This window comes from Lissotriton vulgaris, chromosome 3_1, assembly GCF_964263255.1.
Source record: "Lissotriton vulgaris chromosome 3_1, aLisVul1.2, whole genome shotgun sequence".
Classification (NCBI taxonomy): domain Eukaryota; kingdom Metazoa; phylum Chordata; class Amphibia; order Caudata; family Salamandridae; genus Lissotriton; species Lissotriton vulgaris.
The window spans coordinates 279,412,725-279,437,409 of record NC_141689.1 but is presented as its reverse complement, the minus strand read 5'-3'; the positions used below and the strand labels follow the sequence as shown (position 1 = coordinate 279,437,409).

The following is a 24,685-nucleotide window of genomic DNA, read 5'->3' as shown; positions in this document are numbered from 1 at the left end:
GGTATAGAAAACGTTAACGAAAAGGTGTGGTTGCATCTTCTTTATTTGGAAGTGTTACCCTCATACACTCATGTAGGGGCCATGCTTCATCATCAGGCGTTTTGCTCCTCATGGGGCTGGTGCTGCAATGCCCCACGGGCCCAGCGAGAGGGCTCTTTGTCGAAGATCTTTTCTTGTATCAGATGTGAGGGTGCTTGCAGGTGTGTGGGGTATAATGTGTAAGGTGGAGAGCGTGATCTTAAAATTACCTAACGGAGATCAAATTTTATTCAGAAACCCTTTGGTAAGGTTAAAAACTAAGATGCGGTAGTGGGTGCAAGGTTATGAGATGCCATTACTCATGACATTAGATAATGTCATATCGTGTTTGATCTGAGTACAATACGACATGATCTAATGTTTTTTGTTGTATTGCTTGTTTTTAATCCTAGCACATGTTAGCAGAATAAAATGATGTGGTAAACCCTGTGGCTAGTTTTACACCATTTCACTTACAGCACTGCATCCCTTATAACCCTTATATCCCTTATAACACAGTCAGCTCACATTGAGTTTTAGTAATAACCCCTACAATTTAAGACATCCCTGAGCTCCTCCCTCGCAGCGAGGGGGTTTTAACCTGCATCATGACTAGGCTTCATGATCTGAGTAATACTCTCAATGATGAAGCATGCCACCTCTGGTGGTTGAGGGAATCTGTCCTTTAAGGCACACCTTATCTATAATTATCAACCAAAGAGGGGGACAGGTGGGGCTTTATTTAACGGGGTCCAGTGCATGGGCCCTAATAGCACAGTGTCAAAGAAGGAATGCACAGTTCCCCTGGGTCCAAAGACCTTGGACGCGACATTTGAAAGGTAAAAGTGAGTGGAGGCACACAGTAGGGGATCCTCCTATTCGGAACTAGAGGCCTCACACACCTAGCATGCTAGGTGTCATGCTTCCTCCGCCAGCCTCCTAGAAAACGGTCCCGCCGAGGAACCGGTGGCACCGGTTCCTCGGTGGGAGTGTTTTCTAGGAGGTTGGCGGGTCTTCTAACAAGAAGAGGACATCAACTACGTGGTGTCTTAGCGCCGGGTGAACACGTGAATGCACTCGCTCCATGATAGGTGGGTTTCTACATGGCGGAACCAGGCACACTTTAGTCTAGATCAACTTTGTGTACATCTAGCTGTGTAGATAGTTTCCCTTTTGGTCCTGAAGAAATGCTGAGTATCGCTTTGAACACGTTAGCATGAAACATGTCGACCACTTTATGTTAGAGTAGGTTGTTGCTTCCACGGACCTTAGAGCCTGATTAAGCAACCACTCTCTTTGTTTTTAGCAAGGTGGGTTACCACTTTATTAAAAAAAAATTGGTGGACTACCCAACCTTTTTTAATATCACTTTCACACATCTACACCACTCACCACTATTCCCTAGGGCCATCACACCCACAGCACCATACAGCAGGAACAAAAGATCCCTGCCAAAGAGCCCGTTTATGGGTGCCCATCGGGTATTGCACCGCCGACCCGACGAGGGGCAAGGCCATATGATGAAGCATGACACCTAGCTTGCTGGGTGTGTGAGGCCTCTAGTTCCGAATAGGAGGATCTCCATCCTGTGTGCCTCCACTCACTTTTACCTTTCAACTGTCGCGTCCAAGGTCTTTGGACCCAGGAAAACTGTGCATTCTTTCTTTGACACCTTATCTATAGCCAGCGCCTTCTCTGTCTCCCAGGTATTTGTTTTAGACCAGAGGGTTCTTATGTGTTGTGGCATTACAATTAGGGAGTTCACCCTCGCTGGTCTTAAAATCTGCTCGGCCCCTCTTCATGTGTACACACATAAAATAGCATGTGAACATCCAATAGCAATATAGATCAGTGAATGGGCATAGAGCCTGAGTTATGAAGCGGCGAGGGAATCCTCATCACCTTCACGTGATTTTCACGTCTGATGGAGGCAAGTGAGGTGGCAGTCACTGGAACTCTGGGGCATATCTGCGCCACATGGCGGTGGCACCTGTGTTGTAAACGTATCTAGGGCTCTAGTGTATTTTTCCCGATTCATGCCCTTATATAGGTATAACTTATCATATCCTTATATAGGCATAAGAATCATACCCATATTTAGGCACAGCCAATGCAGTCCAAAAACGGCATGGCTACTTCCACTAAGCTCCTAGATTACAATGAGTTATTGAAGACAATCAGCCTTCAGCAGTACAGGACTTCCCCCTGCTTCAGTATTGATTTGTCCCAGAACTCCTGGAGCGTGTAAAGAACTTAGAGTTCTTAGTGATGTTATTATGTCCACCCTTCCAGGTATAAATATACCAACATCTGCCCTAGCAAACACACCGTGGTTTGGAGCAGATCGACTAACTACTTGCCCGACGCCCTGCTGTAGCGAGTGGCGAAGGAAGCTGACCCTCCATCTGACGCACTGAGAGAGACGCTGTATTTTCTCCTGCCGAGAAATCCAGCTCCAGTGTTTCCCTTCTACTCTTGCGGGTTACTGGGAGATCGAGTCCTGAGAGAGAGATACAAGACCTCCTTCATTCTATAACCAAGGTACGGAGCTGATTAGACCCATAGAGAATTCTTAGATAGATTCTTGGCAGAAACTATTTAACTCAAGCTACACCTCACTTACTTCTTCCCTTGTACTAGACTTAGGTTAGGTACACCGGGGTAGGCGTATTTTAGATGCACCAGTTGAGTACTTTTAGTCATTATTTATCATTGTATGTATTTTATCCATTTTAAGTATATTTTGGCTTAGAAACCATACAAGTGCTTTTACCGTAATATTTCATAATACTCCTTTTACTGTACGCACTTTACTTCATAGCAAGTATTACGATTGAAGCAATTAACTTCTCTTGCATGAGAAAGAAGACTGCTCAATAAATAACCTTTTTTTTAAAACGCCTGTCTCTCTATTTCTCTGCAAAAAACTCTGGTGAAACGAAGCATGCACAATTGACTGAGTGAAATACCCATCTATTGTTTCCGCGACTCTGAAGATATATTTCTTATTCTTGGGGAACAAAGTTGTCATGTTATATGGTTGTCAGAAACGAATCCCTTCTTGTTTATTCGAGAAAGTTTCTAGTGACCCCTGAGCTAGCTGGCATTCACAATTAAGTCTAACATACTCAATAGAGACCTAGTCGACTTCAGTACTACGTCTAAACTATTGTTTATGTTATTCCAATGCGCAGAGCCTATTGGGAATATAGAAACTACACTACACCTGGAGTCAGACGGACAGGCTACTCCTGGAGAACATGTGAGACCTGCACTCCATGGCAGTACTTTGTGCTGACCGATGTCGTTTAGTCGGGTACGCAGTGGGAGTTAGGCCAGCGTCAGGCTCACCTCTCATTCTTCACCTTATTTCGCTTTTCACTGCATTGAATGTGTGATTCCGAGTAATCGTTTCTCACCTCAGAGAGCTGATCAAACACCATGGGCGGGACAGGACGACAGCAGAGGTGTGCCATGGTGAGTTCTCCTCCCGAACAACATGGTGCCCCGTTCCCAACCATCCCCCGCTCCAGGGGATCACTGACATGTAGGCAAGCAGAGAGGCAGCATCAGACTGCCCCTGCAGCTTGGTCCCAGCTCGGATTCCCATTTTCTCCAGTAAGAGGATGGGGTGTACTGGACAGTAGGATTGGAGGCCATCTGCAGACATCTAGCGGTTGGTGAAGGAGGTCGGCGGGGGGCTCACTTTTCCTCAGAATGGCTGCCCAGCACCCTCCCTCTTCCAACTCTGACAGGTCACAGGGGCTCAGGGTATTGGGGAAGGCAGCAACTCAATGGCTCCGAAATAGCTGCTTTGTAAGTGGGGTCAGGCGTACTGGAGTGGAAGGGCATACGTCTGACTTCAGGTATGTCTTCTAACATCCAGTGGGATTTGTGCCAACGGTGATCCACGCTCGGAACTGCTAGATCTTCCTGGGTTCCACTTCATTATTTCACGCCTCTGCAGGATATTTGCTATTGTGGCCAGCAATCTGTAGTTGGCATTGCACTGTGGCTCACTGGACAGGTAGTCGCAACTTGCTGGGGGAACATTTCCAGGAATTTATGCCACAAGGCAATCTCTAGCCCAGGGAGCTACCCTGAGGGAGCTCCTATGTTGCGGCCATCTTGACAAAGGCTTACACAGTAACACAAACCTGGTTAACTTTACTAGCGAGCAGAGAATGTGTGTGAAACCAGGACATGTTCCGGTCTCGTGTCGCTCAGTGGAGTGGAGATTGTTACTAGGGAATGCAATATCAGATAAATGTACAGGCGTGCTCTTTGAATATGGTCTCCTGGATCGGGATATCGTTATGTGTTGACCATGCAAGCAGTCCATATTGAGAGGGGGGGGGGTATAGTGCATGGCCAAGCAATAGGTTGCCAACTGTCGTCTATGTGGAATCAGGGAGCCATATGTTATGATGGTGAGAAGTGTGATGCCCATGCATGGACAGAATACAGGCTAGGGTGGTACCTTGTAACCAATACATGGTTGATATCTTATATCTACAGAGGTAATGTGCCATCTATGGCATTGGTCTTAAATAGTTCCAGCAGCTCGTCCCATTCTAATGCCAGGAGGTTTTTCTCAGCTTTCCGGCTTCTTCACGTTTAAGCAGAGTCCTAATAAAGTCAACCCAAAGGAGAACTGAACTATGCCACATTATTACCATCAGAGTACGACTAACTATCCAGAGACAGGTTACGCAGCAGATGTAATAGTATAGCTAGGTCTATAAACTAGTTCAGGACTTTAGGTTTGTTCCTACACACAAAAACCACAGAAAGCAAACTTCCTACCTATGTAGGTTGCTATGACAGAACAAATGAGTCAGGAGTTCTGTCACTATTGTCCAATAGTGACCCAGTCCAGAGCATGACCAGAACATGTGGCACACAGCAGCATTCGTTTGAGGCAAGTTCTACAATGCTTCAGCTCCTGGGTAGAGATCATTAATCTGTGGGAGTCAGATACGCTCTGTGTAAGATCTAGAAGCTAATTAACTTTGAACCTAGCTTTCCTGGAGATGGTGGTAGGATGCACCAGTATACTGTCCCATTTGGCATTGTTTGATTCTTTTAATCTAAAAAGAGAGTTACTGTGCACACCGTTGTACTCCTTATATTTGTCAAACTTTGTTGCTACATCCAATGTTTTCGCGTGCAGCCCGATTACGTGTTCCGCCCTGTTTCACGAATGCGTACAGACCTTCGAACAATCGGAACGTGTTTACGATCCGCTCAGGCGCACAGCTTTGGGTTAGTAGTTATTATTGATTTCCACGTTTTCAGATGATTAATGAATCAAAGTACTCCAACATCTTCTTGTCCTTTCATTTATTCATTAAATTGTTACATCATACGTGAGAAATTTGAATCTTGAATTCAGGCGCGCAACACCCATTGGGCTGAACGGGCTTCAGCCCCCCCCGTCGTCATCTTCAGCCCGGGCTGCCAAGGTTCAGATGACAGCCCGACACACTTTCCTGATTTACAATTATGTAAAAATAATGAAAGCATGAAAACCGTTTCTCCAGTTTCATTTGTATTGAAGGCTCCACTTTTATTCTCGGATGCTTTAGTATCCGAGATTGTGATTTAATGACCCCTTCTAAGAGGCCCAGAACCAGCCCGAGCCAGCCGCCTCTGATGGTTTCAGTGACCCTCCCTGCCCCCTACCTTTTGTTTTCTGTAAGAGGGGTGCCACCGAGGTGATTTCCTTGCCTGAAGCAGGGATTTCACCTAAGCACGTTTGATGTGCGTTGCAGCATGGTGTGAAGATGTGCACAGCAGGGAGATTTGACGCCAGCAGGAATTCCTTTACAAAGGAAAAGCGTCACCTGCACTGGCCATCCCTTTCCCCCTGCTGTGCACATCTTCGCACTCTCTGCTCCAAGAGTCCTGCTGTGTGAGCTTGTGTTTCATGACTCACCTCTCAAGTGAGGCCCCGCCTGCCCTGCGCATTTTGGACACAGCTTTTCGAGGAACACCTCAACTGATTTTTTTTTCAGGAGCTGTCCTTACTTGTATCCAGTCTGTACTTGGAGCATTGCTCAACCCGCAGATCTGCTCGAGGAGAGGACACACTGCAATGGTAAATGTTAGAGGGCTGTGTTAAGAGCACCACACTTGCGTCCTGTGGGTCCTGTACAGGCATTCTTCATGTGACCTGGCGCTGTACGCGCAGTACATCCCGGGTTTACACGCATCAGTTTCCCGACTGAACACAGTGAATAGGGGCGCACGATAGTGCTGCTCATTGCGTCCTATGGCCCATTCATAGGTTGGAAGTGATTGTTGAGGTGGAGAGGAGCTGTGAATGTGCGTAAGCACGGATATAGCACCTAGTGGGTTTTGGCACTGGTGACAGTGCTTGTGCTGGCTATGAAAGCGGCACATTGAGGTAGGGTGCATGGAAGCACCTACAGTTGGTACCTGGGGTTGCGCTGTCGCCAGATGCTGGCAACAGTGGCCCAACTTCTAATAGGAAGGCGCTACCAGCTGAGCAGAAAGCAACTCTAATTTAATGCTTGACTGGTCCGTTCTATAATCAATCCAATTTTATTATTTTTAACAAATCTTGCCACTGGAGGGCGTTACTTGGTTGGAAATAATATGTTGGGCCCTGGTACCCCACAATGTTTGTGCATCGATGGATGCAGGTGCTTGGATTCGGTTTTTGCACTCCTGTGTGGGCTGTAGGGTCACATGGTGAAGTGAGAGCAGACATCCTGCGTTGAGAATGATGGCTGTGAAGTTTTGCGACACCTGGTGTGTACTCACCTTACACCAAAAGTGTAATGAAGGTGGTGGTCAGGAGCGCGTGCTAGGCCTCAGTTCAGCTGTGTGGGCTTGGGGCAGTGATGCCTCAGATACCTGCCCCCATGTCTGCTGACTGGGCTGGACAGTGGTACTATGGAAGGGTGGTACTTGCAAGTGATGCTGTTGCAAAGCAGATCGTAGCCTCATTTTCAGCAAGTGGCCTTGAGGCGGTGGAGCCCCTGGCATGTCCTTGCAAGAGATGAGATGCTGATGTGAAGCAGAACAAGCCCCCTTATCTGCTGAGTTGCCCGACCAGTGGTGCCAAAGGTGGGGGGGGGGGTCCCTGGGATGTTGTTTGAAGCATATGGGGCCCATTTCCAATACATCAAGTCAAGGGGTAGGTTGGCCTTTCTAAAGTAGTCCGCAGTACTGTAACAACAGATGATGGCCAAATATATCTACCATGTCCTTGGTTTGGATTGGTGGTATGTGTATTGTAATCAGGTTCGTAAGTTTATTTGTGGATTTTTTGTATATTTTCAAGTTTTTCTTCGATTCACCCTCTTTCTCAATAAAGACCGATAATACCTGCAAATCTTAAACATTCACTGTGCAGTAATTCAATTGTTACATCATCATAATACACAATTTAAGAACATAAAAATAAATAAAACAAATTTTGTGCGCACTGCATTGCATTTGGCGATGCAGTGCACGCAACGAAATTAGTTTTATTTATTTTTATGTTTACTTACCTGTATTTGGCTGTATTCCATAGTTTACTACCCCCCACCCTGCCCCTTTCCACCCCACGTCACCGCCCGGCAGCACTCCCACCACTGACCGCTACTGGTTCTTTGTAAAAATGTCCTCCATCTGAAGCCAGGCCCAATTTGTTAAGCTGATATATAACACCAGGCTTGTTCCCAGGCCATAAGTCTAGACTAGGATAATTACTTTTTCTTAGTTTCATTTCATATTTTGTTTACTAGACAATTTGGCTTGTGTGTGGTCTAATTTTGTTATTTTCTTCATTCTTCAGTATTATTTGGCCATTTGTTAAACATGTACGCCTGGAGCCTCTTGGTGCTATAGATATGAAACTGATAACAGATTCAGCTTGGTGGAAGGAATTATAGAGTGAAAATACAGGTTTTTTGCTTTTTCCTTTATTTCAGGCGGGATAGTGGTCTGTAATGGTACAGAATAATCTAACACCTTACACAAACACACAAGTACAACACCATTTGAAAGACTTAGTTTATTAAATGCAACTTTATTCTATATAGATTCCCTTCCTTATGCATTTAGATACCTTTCATGTACTTACGTATCTTTATATTGATTACTTTGCACTACCCTAGATCTCACCATATATCTCTCGCAATATATTCCCTACCTCCACTCTGACTCATCTCAAACCTCTCTCTACTACTCTCTCCAATGCACTGCCCTATTTCTAACCCTATACCTCTATCAGTATATTCTCTACCTACACTCTTTCATTCATCCTAAACCCAATACTCTTCTCTCCTCTACCCCTCCTTCCATCATCTCATACCTCTTTTACTATTCAGATCTCCCAAACAAGCCTTTCTAAACCCTTCCCTCTGACTCTTCCACCTCCATCCCAAATCCCTTCCTACTGCTATGAACTCCCCAAAAAAACACATTCTAGACCCTTCCTTTTTCTATCCGTCCACTATTCCTTTTCAATACAAATAAAAGACTAAGATTTCCACCACTCAGATTAATTTCATATTTCCCTATATCAGTCCCCACTAATTCTGTTTGAGTTCCAGAGTAGCGTGCTACCCACCAAAAAGCGCTTCAACACCTCACATGGGGTAGTAAGTGCAATATAAATGCAAACCTTTTCCCTCTTCTATCCCTGCGCTATGCTTCTCAATCCAAATAACAGACTAACATGTCCAGTGCTCAAATTACTTTCATATTTCATTATACTAATTCACCACTGATCCTCTATGGGTCCCAGAGTAGCGTGCTACTCACCGAAAAAGCTCTTAATCGCCTCATCAGGGTTAGTGAGCGCTATATAAATGCAATTATAATAGGAGCTGCACCAGCCGAAGAGGTGAGGACTGGAACTTTGTGGCAGGGATACAATAACCAAGTTCTGTGTTTTTGCAGTATCAACAGCCTGGCAATTGACCTGTCTTTTGAAGAACAGCAAATGTAACATGATACTATCAAAATGTAAATGCTTTATTATTTCTCATGCACCCTCTGAATTCCAGCATGGTGATGATGGGGGTGCTGCTGCACAGCATCCCACCCGCCACTACTTCCACTGCCTATACATTAAAGCACCATGCTTTAATGTCTGTGCTGCCAATAAATTAATGTTTGTTGGTGCTATAGTTTGTAACAACACTTCAAATGGACACATTGCAAAATCTCAAATTCCTTCTCTGTCTTTGCGGGGTGGACAGAGTCCCCTTTTTTTGTGTGAATTATATCTGTGAGAGAGTAGCATGTTGTTCTGGGCTCTTTTGACCCAGTTTCATGGGCATTCCATTAGAAAAAAGGTTGTAATTTTAACCATCTACATAATATCGTTGTGAGACAATTTAATGTATTTGAGTGACACTTTATTAAAAGATGAACACATCCCTTGTCTGTTATATAAATGGTTCACATTACCCTCTGTTCTCCAATTGAATTCTCATAAAACTGATTGTTGTCTAGTTTCTAATGCAGAATTTGCCATTTCTTTTTCTTAGCTTGGCCTGAGCATTACCCGATCCTGATTGTCTGCCATTTTAGCCCCGCCCCCATTGATTAACATGTTAACCACGCCCCTTTGTATGTCATGTTAGCCCCCCCCCCCGAACTTAAGACCTAGTTGCGCCCCTGCTTGAATTGCTTCTTGTGCCTCAGATATGCTAATCCAAGCCTTTTTCTGGGCATGACTTTTTAAAACACAAACGCTTCTTCGATAGTGAATCCTATGCTACCCAATGCATTTCGAGCTTTTAAAAGCTCTTCTTCAGGGGTTTCACTATGAGTAAAAGAACATATCAATACATTACATTACATCTCCCAAACCATGAGTATATGCACAGTGTACATCTTGTTGAAACAGAATGACATCGCATCATTTTTAACACGTATCGTAAATTGCACCTAGTCAAAAACAGCGCTACCCTCTATAACCGTAACTAAAATGTTACCTAAACGATGTCCTGTAAGTCCCTTAGTTTAAGTCCATCATTATGCTACCTCTGCTCGACAATGTTAGTGATAACACTAGCATGAAAATAAACCCGCCCGATATTCCTATGATACAAGAGTAGTATATAGTGATACCTTCACTTCAACTCTGGTCTTAAATTTGACAGTTCCAGCCAGGAGTTTAAGACTAGGCCTGTCATATTTAAGACTAGACCCATCACATTTAAGGCTAGGCCTAGTCTTAAACTTGTGTGTGGAAAATTTGACTGCTCTGGCTGGAAACACTGGCCTTAAATTTTGACATGGCCTGGGCGCAGGCTGTTGGCATTAAACAGGCCTGGTTTTAAAAGGGGGGTGACATGTAGGGATATTCCCAAGAAGTAACAGGCTGCAAAACATGTGGTAATTGTGTACATGTTTTAAAAGTGCATATGAAAGTGCGTGCAGGTTGGAAATGTCTGTGCATGTTTAAAAGTGGGTGTTGCAGACAGCTGCAGGCTGAACAGGCCTGAGTCCCCAACCCTGTGTGTTGGGAGATGTTTTTTTATGTTTGAGAAAAAAAAGGGGTGCTTTTAAATTGTAGCTGTTGGGAAACCCATAGTGTGTTTTAAAAAAGCACAAGCCATGTTCAGCAACACCTGAGCTTTGAGATGCTGAAAAAGACAGATGTCGTGGCAAGGCTTCCCCATGAGAACCTGAAACAGGATGCCAAGTGCTCGGACGTAATTCACACCCCTCCAAAGCACCTGGGCCGAAATGGGCTTTTAAAATGTAATTTGTTGGAAACCCACAGTGTGTTTTAAAAAACACCAGCCAGTTTCGGCCCCGGGGCTTTGGGATGTTGAGAAAGACAGATGTCGTGGCAAGTCTTCCCAGGAGAACCTGAAACAGGATGCCAAGTGCTCGGACGTAATTCACACACCTCCAAAGCCCCTGGGTCGAAACTGGACATGCTGGCCGGAATTGTGACAGTTTAGGCCACGACTTGATGACTCTGGCTGGAAAGATGACATGTGATGGGTTTAGGGTGGGGACAAAGGTCGGTTTCCGGGGGTCTCTAATGCCCAAGATAAGCCATTTTAACATATGAGGCCCATTATAAAAGTGTCCAGAAGATTTTGATATGTTTGCTATGGCCCCAAGCACCCTACTCTACCCAAGATAAGATAGAAAAAAGTTACCTTCCAAAGACCCCATGACATTCTAAACCCCTCAAGTCATAAAGGGTGTGGGGGCTTCTAATTAGCATGCATGGACAGGTATAAAAAGGCCCCTTAAGGAACACTGTCAAACACCCATTCCAAAAACTCTGGGAGCGACTGGCGTGGATTGCTTTTGGCTGGACCTTGTGGGCTCCTGCATCAAAGTCAAGAAACCTTCGGGGATTGCCTGGCCTGGATTGTTTTTTTCTTTTGCGGCACTTTGAGGATTTCTGCATCAGAGACAACCCTTGGAACTTAAAGGCGAGAATGGAGCTGAGCAACTTTTCCCAGATTGACGCAGCCTGCCAACATGTAGAGAAGGTAAATAAAGCCTGGGCGCATGTTTATGTGGTGTTAAAAGTATACAAAACTGTAGTTTTGAAAATGCTAAAGAGTACTTTGTAAACTGTTAATGTTTAAGGCGATGTGTTGTGTTTAATGTGAATAAAGGTGCCAATGAAGTTTTTTACAAGACGTGAAATGTAAATGTATTTAAAATGAATAAAGGCTGTGTTGAAGGTTTGAGTTTAAAGCTATGTGTGTAGACAATTAATGTTAATAGGGGTTGTGTTGTGGGGGATGGCGCAGAGTTTGCAGGGGTTTTTTATTTAAGGGGCATAATGTTGTAGGTCTTAGAAGGGTACATGCAGAGGGGAAACATGCATTTTACAGTTCATAGAAACATTTAACTACACTGTAACGGTACCATAGGGGCTTTAAATAATATACATGGCATATAATTAAAAAATAAATAATGCCTTGTTGCACTCACCAAACCGATGTAGAGAGTTGGAGGGGTCCAGGGGGGCTCCGGGGGTCCTTGCTGCTCCTTGGTGGGGTCCTGAGGGCCTTGTATTTAAAAAATAAATAAACCTGGGGGCCAGTTGTCGAGGGGGGCTCCTGGGGGTCGCCATAGTCCTTTGGGGTGTTATGGGGCTGTCTCTGGTGTCGGTCCTGGTGTCCCTGGGCCTCCGTGGCCGTTATTTTTTAAATAAAATGCCAGAGCCCGCTTGTGTGTCTGGCGCTGCTCGGTGGCTCTGTGGGTGGAGGGCTCTGTGGGTCCCTGGGGCGCTGTGCCCCGCTTTGCAAGTTTTGGCGCTTTTTTAAAATGGCCCCAGAGCCCGCTTTTGGGTCTGGCGCTGCTCGGGGGCTCTGGGGGTGGAGGGCTCTGTGGGTCCCTGGGGCGCTGTGCCCCGCTTTGCAGGCTCCAGCGGTGTTCTGGTCCGCATGCCTCGTTTTGGCGCTTTTCAGCAAGGCGCTGCTCGGGGATGTCTGGGGCTGGACACAGGTCCTGGTGTTCCGTCCGTAGGGTCCAGGGGGCATTTCCCACGGATCCACGTGGGTCGTTGGAGCAGCGGTGGAGAGGCTTCCTCAGTGACTGCAGGGGTAGGTCCGCCCCCTTCCAGTGATGTCGGCAGTTCGTCACTGTAGGGGCGGGCCATGCCCTACAGTCCCGGTGTGTGTTTTTTTTTATTTTAGCGCAAACTTTACCCTAAGGTGTCACAGCGCTTTACATATTACAGGCGGCACATAAAAAATACAAACAGAAAAAAAATGCATGTAGGGGCTAGCTTTGCACAGCCGCCCCGGTGTGCATGTTTTTTAAATATTTTATATAGCGCGAACTTGACCCTAAGTAGGCAGAGCGCTTTACATAAGCCCCAGTGCAAAATGTAGCGCACACGAAGGTGTCAGAGGCTTCACAATAGGAACAGAAAATTAACAGTGAACAAAGTATAAAAGCAGACGCTGAGTTACAAGGGTGTAAAATTGACAATAGTGCGCAACCAAAATACATGAGCTAGCAAACGGTGGAAAAAAAAGTGAAGTGTGTGCAGGTTACAAAAAAACGTACAAAGTAACAGTAGAGGTATAATACTGCAATAAATGGCAGGCACTCCAGCATAAGAATAAGCGCTATGTAGGCAATTGTGGCGCAAGTATCAAAAGCATGCCCAAATGTAAGAGGGCGCAAGCAGGGTGTTACAAGAGAAAAGTGGCATGTACATGTTACAAAAGAGGGTCCAGTACATAGGCGCAGTGGTTGCATGGTAGGATGTTGGTTGTACATTAAGTCCTTTACCCAGAATGATAGGATATGGCGCAGGGTGTTTTTTAACAAATGTTTTAGAGCAACACCTGCAACGCTTATTTTTTTTTAAATGTCTGCCACGCGTGTCACAGATAGAGATCTTTAAAAAATGTGTGTTGTTGCACCCACCCGTGTAAATGTATACCGGAATTGTTTGAAGTTGTGATACTTTTGTTTAAGAAAGGCGTTTACTAAAACCGTTTTTATTTCTTTTTTTTAAATTTAATGTTTAATACAGATGCAAGACCCTGCAAATGCAACCGTCACCAATGTGCCCCCTGCGCTGGCCCCCGCTGTAATAACTAGCAACGCCGGCCACTTGTTGGCCCCACAGCCAGGTATATATATATACATGACCGAGGTATCGGTAATCCCGTGAGTCCGCCTGGAACTTCAATTAGCCCTGAATGGACTGAGGTATTCTATCTCTGTGGGGCAATTCAAGTCGCGCATTCGACTGCCCCCACTCGGTGTGCGATTTGGAGCAACAGGCTACTGCAGTATGCAAGGGGACCCAGGGCAGACACGCCTGTTTCATCTGACTCTTGACCCACCAGACTCACCTGAACTTGCGCCCATCCAATGATGTTACTCACTCCCCCACACCACCTACCTGACGTTGCCAACATAGTGCCTGTTGGGATTTGCAGTTCGCTTCATTTCTTCACGAACTTCTATTGGTGTGCAGACGGCATGGGGGAGGAGACCCAGGTGCAATTAAGTATTTTACACAGGAGGAGTTAGTACGGGGTGTGTTCTTTACAGCGAAAGGGCGCTGAGGAAGGCGACTACGCCGAAATGCATCCGCCGCCGCTGGGGTCTGATGGAATAAAGTTGTGTTTTGCTCGGATCCCCCCTTGTGGCCTCTGATCTTTTCTTCGAAAGGATTTTTCCGTCATATATATATATATATATATATATTTAGAGATTATGTAGTTCTACGTAGTTTTGTACACCAGTCTCTCAGAAGTTCTCTTTTTCTAATGGGCTCTCATGTATGTATGCTTTTACAGCTTATGACCCTGACCTACAACAAGCTTTTGACGAGCTTATGGAGTACATCGAGGCTCAAGACGCTCTGAACCGTGTGCAAAACACTTCAGTTCCTACATGTAATTAAAAAGCCCCTGTTATTTTAAACTGTCTAAGACGCTAGGGGAGTTGGCGGGGTAGGCCACAGTCCTGACCCTGATGGTGTATAGTGGGACTCCTCAGAAATATGACTAAGGCGGGGTATTATTTTTTCTTTACAGGCACCCCCACGTTATGCCCGAACGGCGTCGAGGTACAAGAGGCGGCACGAGAATCAAAAGAAAGCCCTTTGAAGAGGAAAGCTTTACCTTCTAAAGTGGGACCACCGTCAAAGAAAGGAGTTGCAAAAAGACCTCTATCAGGTGTGTTTGTTACAAAGGGTGTGAAAAGTACTATCGGTGTTACAGACTCTCAAGCAGAAGGGTACAACGACTTGTAGCAAGGCCTATATAAAAAGGTGGCGGTGTAGAACTTAGGATTGTGTGTGTTCTTTTTATACTTTCTCTAACATATATATTTTTTCTGTTTATATTTTAGAAGCGGCTCAGAAACATGCTGCTGAAGAGAGGTCGGCGCAGCCCTTAAGGGACATAACAGCAACCGTCCAGAACAACAGAAGCGCTACAAAAGGTGTGAGTAGGCGTGTACGCCGCGAAAAAGTCTCTGCGCACTACACACCAAACATGATGAACAATCCTCTACACCAATCTATTCTGCACAGGGGTGGAGTCAGCACTGGCGGAGTCTTGACAAACACAGATAACACAGGGCAGGGTCTGTGTAAAACAGCTACAGTGGGTCTGGGCCCTCTCAGCGTATCAAAAGGGAAAGGTATCTCAATCACTGCCGCCCTTAAGAAGAAACATAAGGACTCAGAGAACCTTCCCAACCCTTTAAAACGTGTGAAGTCCTCCAAGGTATTCACAGAGCCCCAAGCAGAACCCTTAAACTTAAAGAAGACGGCTCCGATGCTCCCAGAGGTCCAGGCAAAGCCCTTAAACCCCGAGAAGAAGAAACCTAGGACCCCTGAACCCCATGATAGCCCCTTAGACCTATCTGTAAAAAAGACTGTTAAACCTTTGAATGAGGCCTATACACCCGTGAGCCCCAAGGAGGCGGTAGTTGTAGCTGGGGATGTAGAAGAGATGGCGCCGCCACAGCCTCCTAAAACATCGCGCCTCTCAAGAAAACATCTGAAACTGAAACCGGGGGTCCCTAAGCTACAGATAGCAGCGTCCCTCAGCAACCATAAAGCAACGCTGGATCCACCCAGCATCCTGAAACCCCAGACAGTACCAAATAAAATAACTGTACATGTAGAGGTACACGCCCCTGAGCAGCCCCCAAAGCCGGTTGTAAGTGTCCAGGCACAGCCTAGGGTCTCAACTGGTAATAACACGCAACCCCTAGAAGGGCCTTCTATCGTGAACACCCCAGCTCTTGAGCTGATTAGGGGGGCGGTAGACAACCTAGGTAGAACCCCTGAAGCGGTGTCCCAGGGGTCTTTGAGCACAGCGGGTTTACAGAACCCAGCTAACAGGACTGCACACCCTGACACAGGCATTTCAGCTAGGACCCCTGATTATAACGATAGCTCCTCACAATCCTCATACCCATTGTCCCCTAGTACCCCTCCGGGGGCATACGACCCCACCAGCCCTGCTGCCAGCCCCGCGCCCAGCCCCGCGTCCAGCCCAGCTGTCAGCCCCGTGTACAGTCCCGTGTCCACTCCCGCGTCCAGCCCACCTGCCAGCCCTGTGTACAGGCCAGTGTCCAGCCCCGATGCCAGCCACGTGTACAGTCCTGGGTACAGCCCCGCGGACGTCGTAAGCCCCACACAGCCCTCAGCAACAAGTGTGGATGACAAGACCACGGGGGCCCAGGGGGTACAGCCGCTTTTTCCATACCAAGTTTGCAATGTTCCATTCCTGTCCGCACCAGGGCGTTCGCCGGGGGGTCCTATTTCTAGAACACTATCGGCACAGGCTTTACAGAATGGTGCTAAGGTTGTTAGCAGTATAGATGGTCCTAAGACGTTGCAGCCATTTATAAGGCCTCGCAAGGTGGGGCCCTCTAAGCAGGCGCAAGAGGGGTCTGTAAACACATATGAGGTATTTGCGGCTCATGTAAAAGAGATGCAGATGGCTGTTCGAAAACTTAAACGCCAGGCGATCGCCGCAAACCTAAAATGGGGGTTGGGAGTGAACAAGCCCCTGTACACACGTATGGCCCATCAGAAGATCGTGGAAAGGGTTGGGGTGTGTAAAAAAGTGATCATCCAGGAGTGTCAGGCGGCTGTGGCAGACATACATGCTATACGGGCGTGACTATGGCAACACCGGCCCCTAAAGACCCCCACAGCCAGTGGTGCTCATAAGAGGCCCCCAAAATATACCCGTAAGGTCCAGAGGTTAGTGACAAAGTCTGTACGCTTCTTAAGACTGCTCAAGCAGCGTACATCTGATGCCTCACAACCCTTCAAACAAGAAACAACTGTTTCCCTAGGCCCCTTCAAACAAGGTCCCATAGTTTCAAGAACAGCTCCTGAAACATATAAACCAACACTTTACCACCGACAATACATAGGTGCAGGGTCAAACATACCGAGGGTCGGCCATTTGAAGGAGGTAGGGGGGCGGACTTTAAAACTCCAAACACAGCAACATTCAGAAGGACCTAGGGGTGGAACTGTAGCAGCGGCCTCCATGAACAAGGCGTACAATGACACCAACCAACCTGTTCAGATAGGCTGGGGCACGGTATCTCGAAAAGCCTGGGGTCGTAAACGAAAAAAAAAGTGGCTTAATAGTACAAAGCAACGCAGGCGCTTAATAAATAAGCTGAAGAAGGCTAGAATATGCGCTACCCGCAGGTTTACAAGGACTCCTGAGACAGGTCCCACCAGGACCCCCCAAAATGACACAACAGAGAACACCTCCGCAATTCACACTCCTACTGATGAGGGCCCAGAGCCCTTGTTTTTAGAGAGTGTTAGAAGTTACACTCGCAATGTAGAGAGGTTTAGGGCCGTAGAACACTATGAGGAGTTTAGATTTATTAACCTCCATCAAATAACATCATCCGATCAGGGTGTTCTGGCTATACATCAGGCTGTGCAGGAGCTCATAGAAAGGTTGTTACACAATGTGGGGCCTAATGACTTTTTCCAACTCCGCTTCCAGGGGCAGGGTTTTGACACTCCGTTGTTCACCAGGCGGAAGGCCCGAGATGTTTTTGACGCTGTGCAATTTTTAGAAAACCTCTCAAGGCTTTTACAGAGTAAAGCAGAACTAGTCGCCTATGGCACTTTTAGAGTCATAGCCCTCATTGTACGGGGGCGTGAGGGGGGTGTTTCCAGACCTTTAAAGAGCATACTCTACAGTCAAATAATTGGTAAGAAACAGAGGTGGCTGCTCAACTTTAACAGCCCCTCTGCCAACACATGTCTGGCGGCCAGCATCGTGGGGCTGCTGATGGCTCGCAAGACCCCTGACGCTGTCATCATGTCTAGAGCTGCTGAAGCCCACGAGGTTCTTGAAATACCTCCTGACCGAATGGTCGGCTTTGGCGATATAGGTCTTTTTGAGAACTATTTTGCCGTGACGGTGAAAGTTCTTCATCACAACGGTTCCTGGAAGTACTTTACAACCGGGGGCCCTGTGAGAAACAAGACCGTATATGTCCTCCACGCCGAAAATCATTTTTACGGCATCTTGAACCTTAAAGGTTTTTTGGGTGTCAGGAATGTGTGCGCCCACTGTGACCATATATACAGCAATAAAACATACCACCAATGTGAAATGCATTGCAAGATGTGTCAGAGGGACGGCTGTATAGAAGACGCTACCCTGAAGGTGAGGTGCGGCACGTGTAGGATGTTTTGTCGCTCGCAAAACTGCTTGAGCATACACGAGAAATCTTTCACATGCGTCCCTAAAAAGGACTGTAGTGAGTGTGGGCGGTATGTGGCAACGGATCACAAGTGCAAAGGTATGATATGTCCCCGTTGTCATGTGTCTTACGAGTCAGGCACCAGCCATCAGTGTTATATGGTTAAAGGTCTACCGCAGACCAAGACCGAGGACTATATAGTGTTTGATATAGAGTGCACACAAGAGACGGGGGTACACCAGCCTAACTATATTTACGCCCACCATCTAACTTCCGACGACAGCTGGGAGTTTGAGGGACGAACGTGCGTTGGTGATTTCCTGAGCACTTTCATTCAAGCCAAATTCCAAGGATATACCATGCTCGCCCACAACTCGAAAGCCTATGACTCCTTCTTTATTCTACGAGACATGATTTGTGAAAAGATACCGGTGGAACTCATAACACAGGGGTCTAAACTGATGTTGATGACGGTATGCCCTTTAAAAATACGCTTCATGGACACCCTGAATTTCCTACCCATGAAATTGAGCAAGCTGCCAAAGGCCTTTGGGTTCCCAGGGTGTAAAGGTTATTTTCCACACTTTTTTAACACCTGGGCTAATCAGAATTATGTGGGACCCATGCCTCCTACCGCCAGCTACGGGGTGGAATACATGATGCCTGATGAGAAAGTGAGCTTTCTACAATGGTACTCTGAAAACCGTGAAAAGGAGTTTCACTTTCAAACAGAGTTGAAAGCTTATTGTCAGGCTGATGTAATGATCCTGCGGCAAGCTTGTAACATCTTCAGAGATGCTGTGGTGTCTATGACTAAAGAAGTAACGGTGTTGAAATCCAAAACCCCTGAAACGCGGCATGCGGTCGAATACATAGACCCATTTCAAAACGTCACTCTGGCATCCATGTGTATGTCCATCTACAAACACATGTTTTTAATGCCCGAAACTATAGCTCTAGTACCACCAGACCTCTATAACGGTAAACAGAAACGTTATTCAACCCCCTCTATCCAGTGGCTCATGCACGTCTCTGAGAAGGAAGACATACAAATTCAACATGCCTTACAGGGTGGTGAATACCGCCTGGGGCCCTATTACCTGGACGGGTTCTCTGTAATTAAGGGTGTGCCGACAGCCTTTGAATTCAACGGTTGTTTTTACCACGGATGCCCCAAGTGTTACAAGCCCCACGAGTATAACAAAATGCTGGGGTCCAAATTTGAACACTTATACAGACGAACTCTGACAAAGGCCCAGTATGTTGAAAACCAGGGTTTTGCTATGAGAGTTCTTTGGGAGCACGAGTGGTTAGACATGTTAAAAACCGACACAGACCTCTGCTCTTTTCTTAAGACCCGTGATTTACCCACACCTCTGGAACCCCGCGATGCCTTATTTGGGGGGCGCACAAATGCCATACAACTGTACAAGGCCGCTGGTGAGGGTGAGAAAATACACTACTATGATTTCACCAGTCTGTACCCTTTTGTGAACAAGATGAAGTTGTACCCGCTGGGTCATCCCACCATCATCTATAGAGATTTTAAGCCCCTATCCGAATACTTTGGGCTTATCAAATGTGAAATCTATCCTCCTAAGCAGCTTTACTTCCCGGTGTTACCATGCAGAGTCGATGGCAAGCTGATGTTCCCCCTCTGTCGAACATGTGCGATGCTTAAAGAAGTTGACGGTTGCAGACACACCGATGAACAAAGGATGCTCACAGGGACCTGGTGTAGCATCGAGGTACAAGCTGCCTTAGAGAAAGGGTACAGGCTAGGTAGAGTGCACGAAGTGTGGCATTTTAAGAGCACTACAACACAACTCTTTGCCCCCTACATTAATTTGTTTCTCAGAGACAAACAGGAGGCCTCAGGGTATCCTGAATGGTGTACTAGTCAGGATGCAAAACAGAAATACATCGACGACTACTACGCTCACGAGGGTATCCGTTTACGCCCCCAGCTGATAGAGGTCAATCCTGCACGCCGCCAGTTAGCCAAACTCTGTCTCAACTCCTTATGGGGAAAATTTGCACAGCGCACAAACCTTTCAAATACTACCTTAATATCAGATCCTGATGAACTGTTCAAGTACCTGTTTGCCCCATGCTACGAGGTGTCCAGCTGCGACTTTATCGATGACGATACCGCGGCTTTGTGTTGGAAATACGCCCAAGAGTACCCCACATCGAGTAACAACATAAACATTTTCATAGCCTGCTTCACGACTGCCCACGCTCGTCTAGAGCTTTACGGGGTTATGGATAAGCTCCAGGATCGCTGCTTGTATCACGATACAGATTCTGTGATTTTTCTGAGCAAACCGGGGGATGTAGACCCTCCTCTGGGAGATTATCTGGGTAATCTAACCAGTGAGCTAGATAAGGATGAGTTTATAAATGAATTCACGTCCTCAGGGCCTAAAACATACAGCTTCCGTACCAACAAGAACAAGGTGTGTATGAAGGTCAAAGGGATAACATTAAATGTCAGCAACACCCTAAAAATCAATTTTGATAGTTTGAAGAATCTGGTGCATGAATACGCTACAGCAGACGATTCTGAGAATGCTAAAACCATAGTCGTGAACCAGCCCTGCATAGTCAGATCCAAAAAGAAGTGGGAAATCACAACCCAGCCTCTACATAAAACATTGCGAGTTGTTTTTGATAAAAGGGTCCTGACCACCGACTATAAAACACTGCCTTATGGTTATTAGACCCATTAGAGAGAGAGAGACAGCCGCCACAGCATGGACACTAGGTTACAGCATCCGTTCTCCTGCGTGCTAGCAGGACCCTCAAACTGCGGGAAAAGCTACTTTATAAAAAAGCTCTTAGAAAATGCCGGCTCTGCTTTATCACAAACCCCTAACAACATTGTGTGGCTTTATTCATGCTGGCAGCCTCTTTATACAGATTTGGGCCGCCGGTTCCCACATATCAAATTTATAGAGGGTATACCGGATAACCTCAACGATGATGAGCTACTACCCCCAACCCTTGTAAATATGATAATTGTTGATGATCTGATGCGTGAAGGTGGTGATCATCCCGAGTTAGAGAGAGCTTTTACCCAATATTCCCATCATCGTAATCTAAGCATCTGCTACATTGTGCAGAACTTGTTTTACAAAGGCAAGAACAGTCGGTCTATAGCTCTCAACGCTTCATACCTTGTTTTATTTAAAAACCCTCGTGACAAACAACAAATATCCGTCATAGCTAAACAGATGTACCCCGGAAACACACACTTCTTCATGGAGGCCTTTAACGACGCTACAGCAAAACCCCACGGGTACCTGTTGGTAGACTTAAAAAATGAAACTCTAGAAGACTATAGACTAAGGGCTGATATTTTTCCCCCAGAGCTACCTGTAGTTTACACCCTAAAGCCCAAGACCAGGACCTATAAAAAGCAACACTGATGTCTTTTAGAACCATTTACAACCCCACCCTTATAACGCACAGTGGTGACCATGTCTGCACACCTACGCCGCAATTTAGCCCTCCTGAAAATGCTTGTTAAAGCCAGTCCCCAACATGGAAAGGCCATCCTGGGCAGCGCTTCTGACGATTTAGTGGCTGCCATTTCAGAAATAGCCCTAAACACCCTAAAAGGCAACGTCCCTATATCAAAGCGGCAGTTACAGGTTCTGAAGAAGAAGAAGGGGCTTATCAAGAAGCTCAGTAATAAAAGGGGCTCACTCATAACAAAGAAGAAACTGGTGAAACAGTCTGGAGGTTTTATAGGTAGCTTGCTGGGGATAGCTATACCTGTAATTACAAGCCTCCTCGCGGGTCAGTGATGGACCACGCCACAAAAATGTATCTGGTTCCTAGGCAGCAGATGGAGCAAATGGGGTCCACCAATGACAACGCCTGGGATATTCGTAGAAATGAGACTCTACGCCTGGATACTGAAATTAAAGACATTTTGAGCAGGACTGATCTAAACCCCTACGACAAGGCTAACCTTTACAACAGCACTCTCAAAAAATTCTTAAATTACTACACCCAGTGGAATACCGAGAAGAACAAGTTGACTCTATATACCCCAGACTCTGAACAACCAGCTGCTCAGGCCCCCGATCCGCAGCCCCTACAACCGCCTCCCGATGGTGCGACAGCCTCAGATACCTTTGTTGGAGACCTCCTAAAAAATATAGGTCAAAGGCACAGAGGGGCTGCGCAGATGCTCATGAGTAAACTAGCCGCTTCTAAAGACCTAACCTCATGGAATGATCGCGGCGAGTTCCTCTACAAGGGCCAGCCTGTTGCAGGGTCGCATATGTACGATCTAGTCAAAGGTCTCACACACCCCAAAATCCTAACGCCTCAAAATGCCCCGAGAGGCTGGGAGCAGTTTCTGAAGGCCGCTGCTGAACTCAATATACCCTCCGCTCTTGTTGGTAATAATGAACACCGCCGCCTGCTAGACAATTTGAAGAGTCCCCTACTGCCATCGCCTACAAGTTCTGAAGGCCACAGACTATCCCCTAAATGGACTACTCCTGCACCGTCGGTGCCAGCTCGAAAAAAAAAAAAAAAGACATTGCCCCAGCCACCCTTCGCATGGATTTTTGATTAAGTGTGTGTGAATTTTTATTCCTAGGTTTCTGCAATAAAGTTTTGTCAACTACATATTTTGTAATAAACACCTTGTTATAACTTTACAAACCGTCTCAGTCGTCTTTCAAAAAACATTTTATGGTGCATGTATATTGAAATAACGAGTCTGAATGCATGTTTTTAAAAAATATAATGTCTTTTATTTTAAACGTTCAACATTAAGCATACAACTGTTATAAACTCTTACAGTTTTGACAAGGTACATATTCAGTTTTCACAGGTCTGACCGACCCTCTGGTGTTTTCTTTTACATATCTCGCAACTATACGGTCATTGTTAACAAGATCCCCCGGATATAGCTTTAAGAAATTTCTAAACGAAAGACCCTGTGACATTTTACTGATAAAATAAATACAATGTTCCCCGCATGTGATGGCCATGGAATCCTGCACCCTTAGTTTGTTATACTCCACCACCGCTGCAGCTTTTTTCACAAACTTGAATATAGGGGTTGTATAGAGTTTGTGCTCAGGGAACTCTGCTGTACTGTCAAACACTGTAACCTTGTCAACATCAATAAACATGGCTGCCCAATGTGTCCCAGCCTGGTCATGCGGGTCTGTGTTAAAGACTAGGGTGCATGGTCTTTCAGCCCCTATGTCGCCTGGTAACCCGTCGCTAGGGAAAACACCCAAAAAGTATTTCCTAGCGTATTTATGCCTGCTTAAGAAGTCACGTATCTGCACCGTATCCATTTCAAAAATGTTTTTAAAGATAGTCAAACAAAATCTGCCTTGCGTGGTTGATCTGAATGATGCTGTCGAATACAGAGAATACGACCATGTTCACATTCGTCGCCAGTGGAGCTGCAAATCGTATTTCAGCTTTTAGATTCCCATTTTTGACCAGGTTGTAGTGATCGCCATCTTCCATGTCCGGTGTCAGGTCGAATGCGAACAACGTGTATCCACGGCCATAGCCTTCTCTTGACACCGCTACACCGCAGTCCCTTTGATGCTTTCCTGTTATCGAAACCAGTCCTTGATATTCCCTGATGTAATGCCCTGCTGCAAAACTGGGGGTGTAGGGTTTTGCAGGAATCACATTGCCCTCGTGGACCAGCGCAGCGTAGTTGATGTTGTAGTGTTTAAAATTGAAGGGGTTTGAGGCATAGGTGCCACTAAAAGCTGTATTGTCCACAAACCCTATGATGATGAGCTTTGGTAGCTGTCCCAGAAATAGATTCTGCTGTTGTGTTAAGCGGGTACCTGCAGGGATGCTGAATACCTTCAGAGCTACTCTTTCCACAGCGTACTTGGCGTTGGATATTTGCAAAGCTTCGGCGTGCGCTAGCCTGACGCTCGGGGACACTTTCACTCTCTTTACAAACAGGCTCGCGGACAGTATGTTCAGTTTGTACTGTTCCGCATCCCCGTTGATGAGGCAGAATGAGTCCTTGTTACGATTGAGCTTGATCTTAAGATCAATCCCGTTGATGAGCAGTTTATCTTGGAAGAAGAGGTCCGAATGTATGCGCCCCAGGAGGTCAAAGGTACGGCTGGCTGTAGCATGCCCCGCTCTTTTTATAAAGCCCTTATTATCACCATCCAGAGCTGTGCTTTCAAACTGTCCGTGTGTATCCCTGTGAAAGAGACCCGCTGAAAGTTGTGTGTCAAGGGCGTCGCTACTGTAATTTAGAATACTCTCTATGTAGGCTCTGTAGGCGTACATGTTATCGTTCTGGGTGATGAGTCGGTCGCCCAGGGTGATGTCCACTTGATTAAACATGGTAGCTACAGGGTAAGCGATTGGTGCCACCTTAGAACCGTCGTCAATGTCGGTCCCATCCGCTTTTACGATTTTACACATAAGATGCAGCAGAGTGTTGTTGAGATCCAAATACATATCCGTG

The 24,685-nt window shown here is 46.1% G+C and overlaps 1 protein-coding gene across 1 annotated transcript; it reads left to right on the top strand.

Annotated features, from left to right (window-relative positions):
- The first annotated feature begins 11,191 nt into the window (after positions 1-11,191).
- LOC147726323 (uncharacterized) lies at positions 11,192-17,034 on the top strand. Its single transcript, XM_086962917.1, has 5 exons — positions 11,192-11,504; positions 13,514-13,613; positions 14,289-14,387; positions 14,529-14,669; positions 14,845-17,034. The coding sequence occupies exons 1-5, from the start codon at positions 11,451-11,453 to the stop codon at positions 16,632-16,634; spliced, it is 2,184 nt and encodes a 727-aa protein (XP_086819043.1). The 5' UTR covers positions 11,192-11,450; the 3' UTR covers positions 16,635-17,034.
- Positions 17,035-24,685: the final 7,651 nt, after the last annotated feature.

What these genes read in the sequence shown, in the direction of transcription:
- LOC147726323 (XM_086962917.1), top strand. Translation starts at nt 11,451, where the DNA reads ATGGAGCTGAGCAACTTTTCCCAGATTGACGCAGCCTGCCAACATGTA. An exon ending in CCTGCCAACATGTAGAGAAG is followed by an intron (nt 11,505 to 13,513) that starts GTAAATAAAGCC and finishes TGTTTAATACAG; the next exon opens with ATGCAAGACCCTGCAAATGC. An exon ending in TGCAAAAAGACCTCTATCAG is followed by an intron (nt 14,670 to 14,844) that starts GTGTGTTTGTTA and finishes TTTATATTTTAG; the next exon opens with AAGCGGCTCAGAAACATGCT.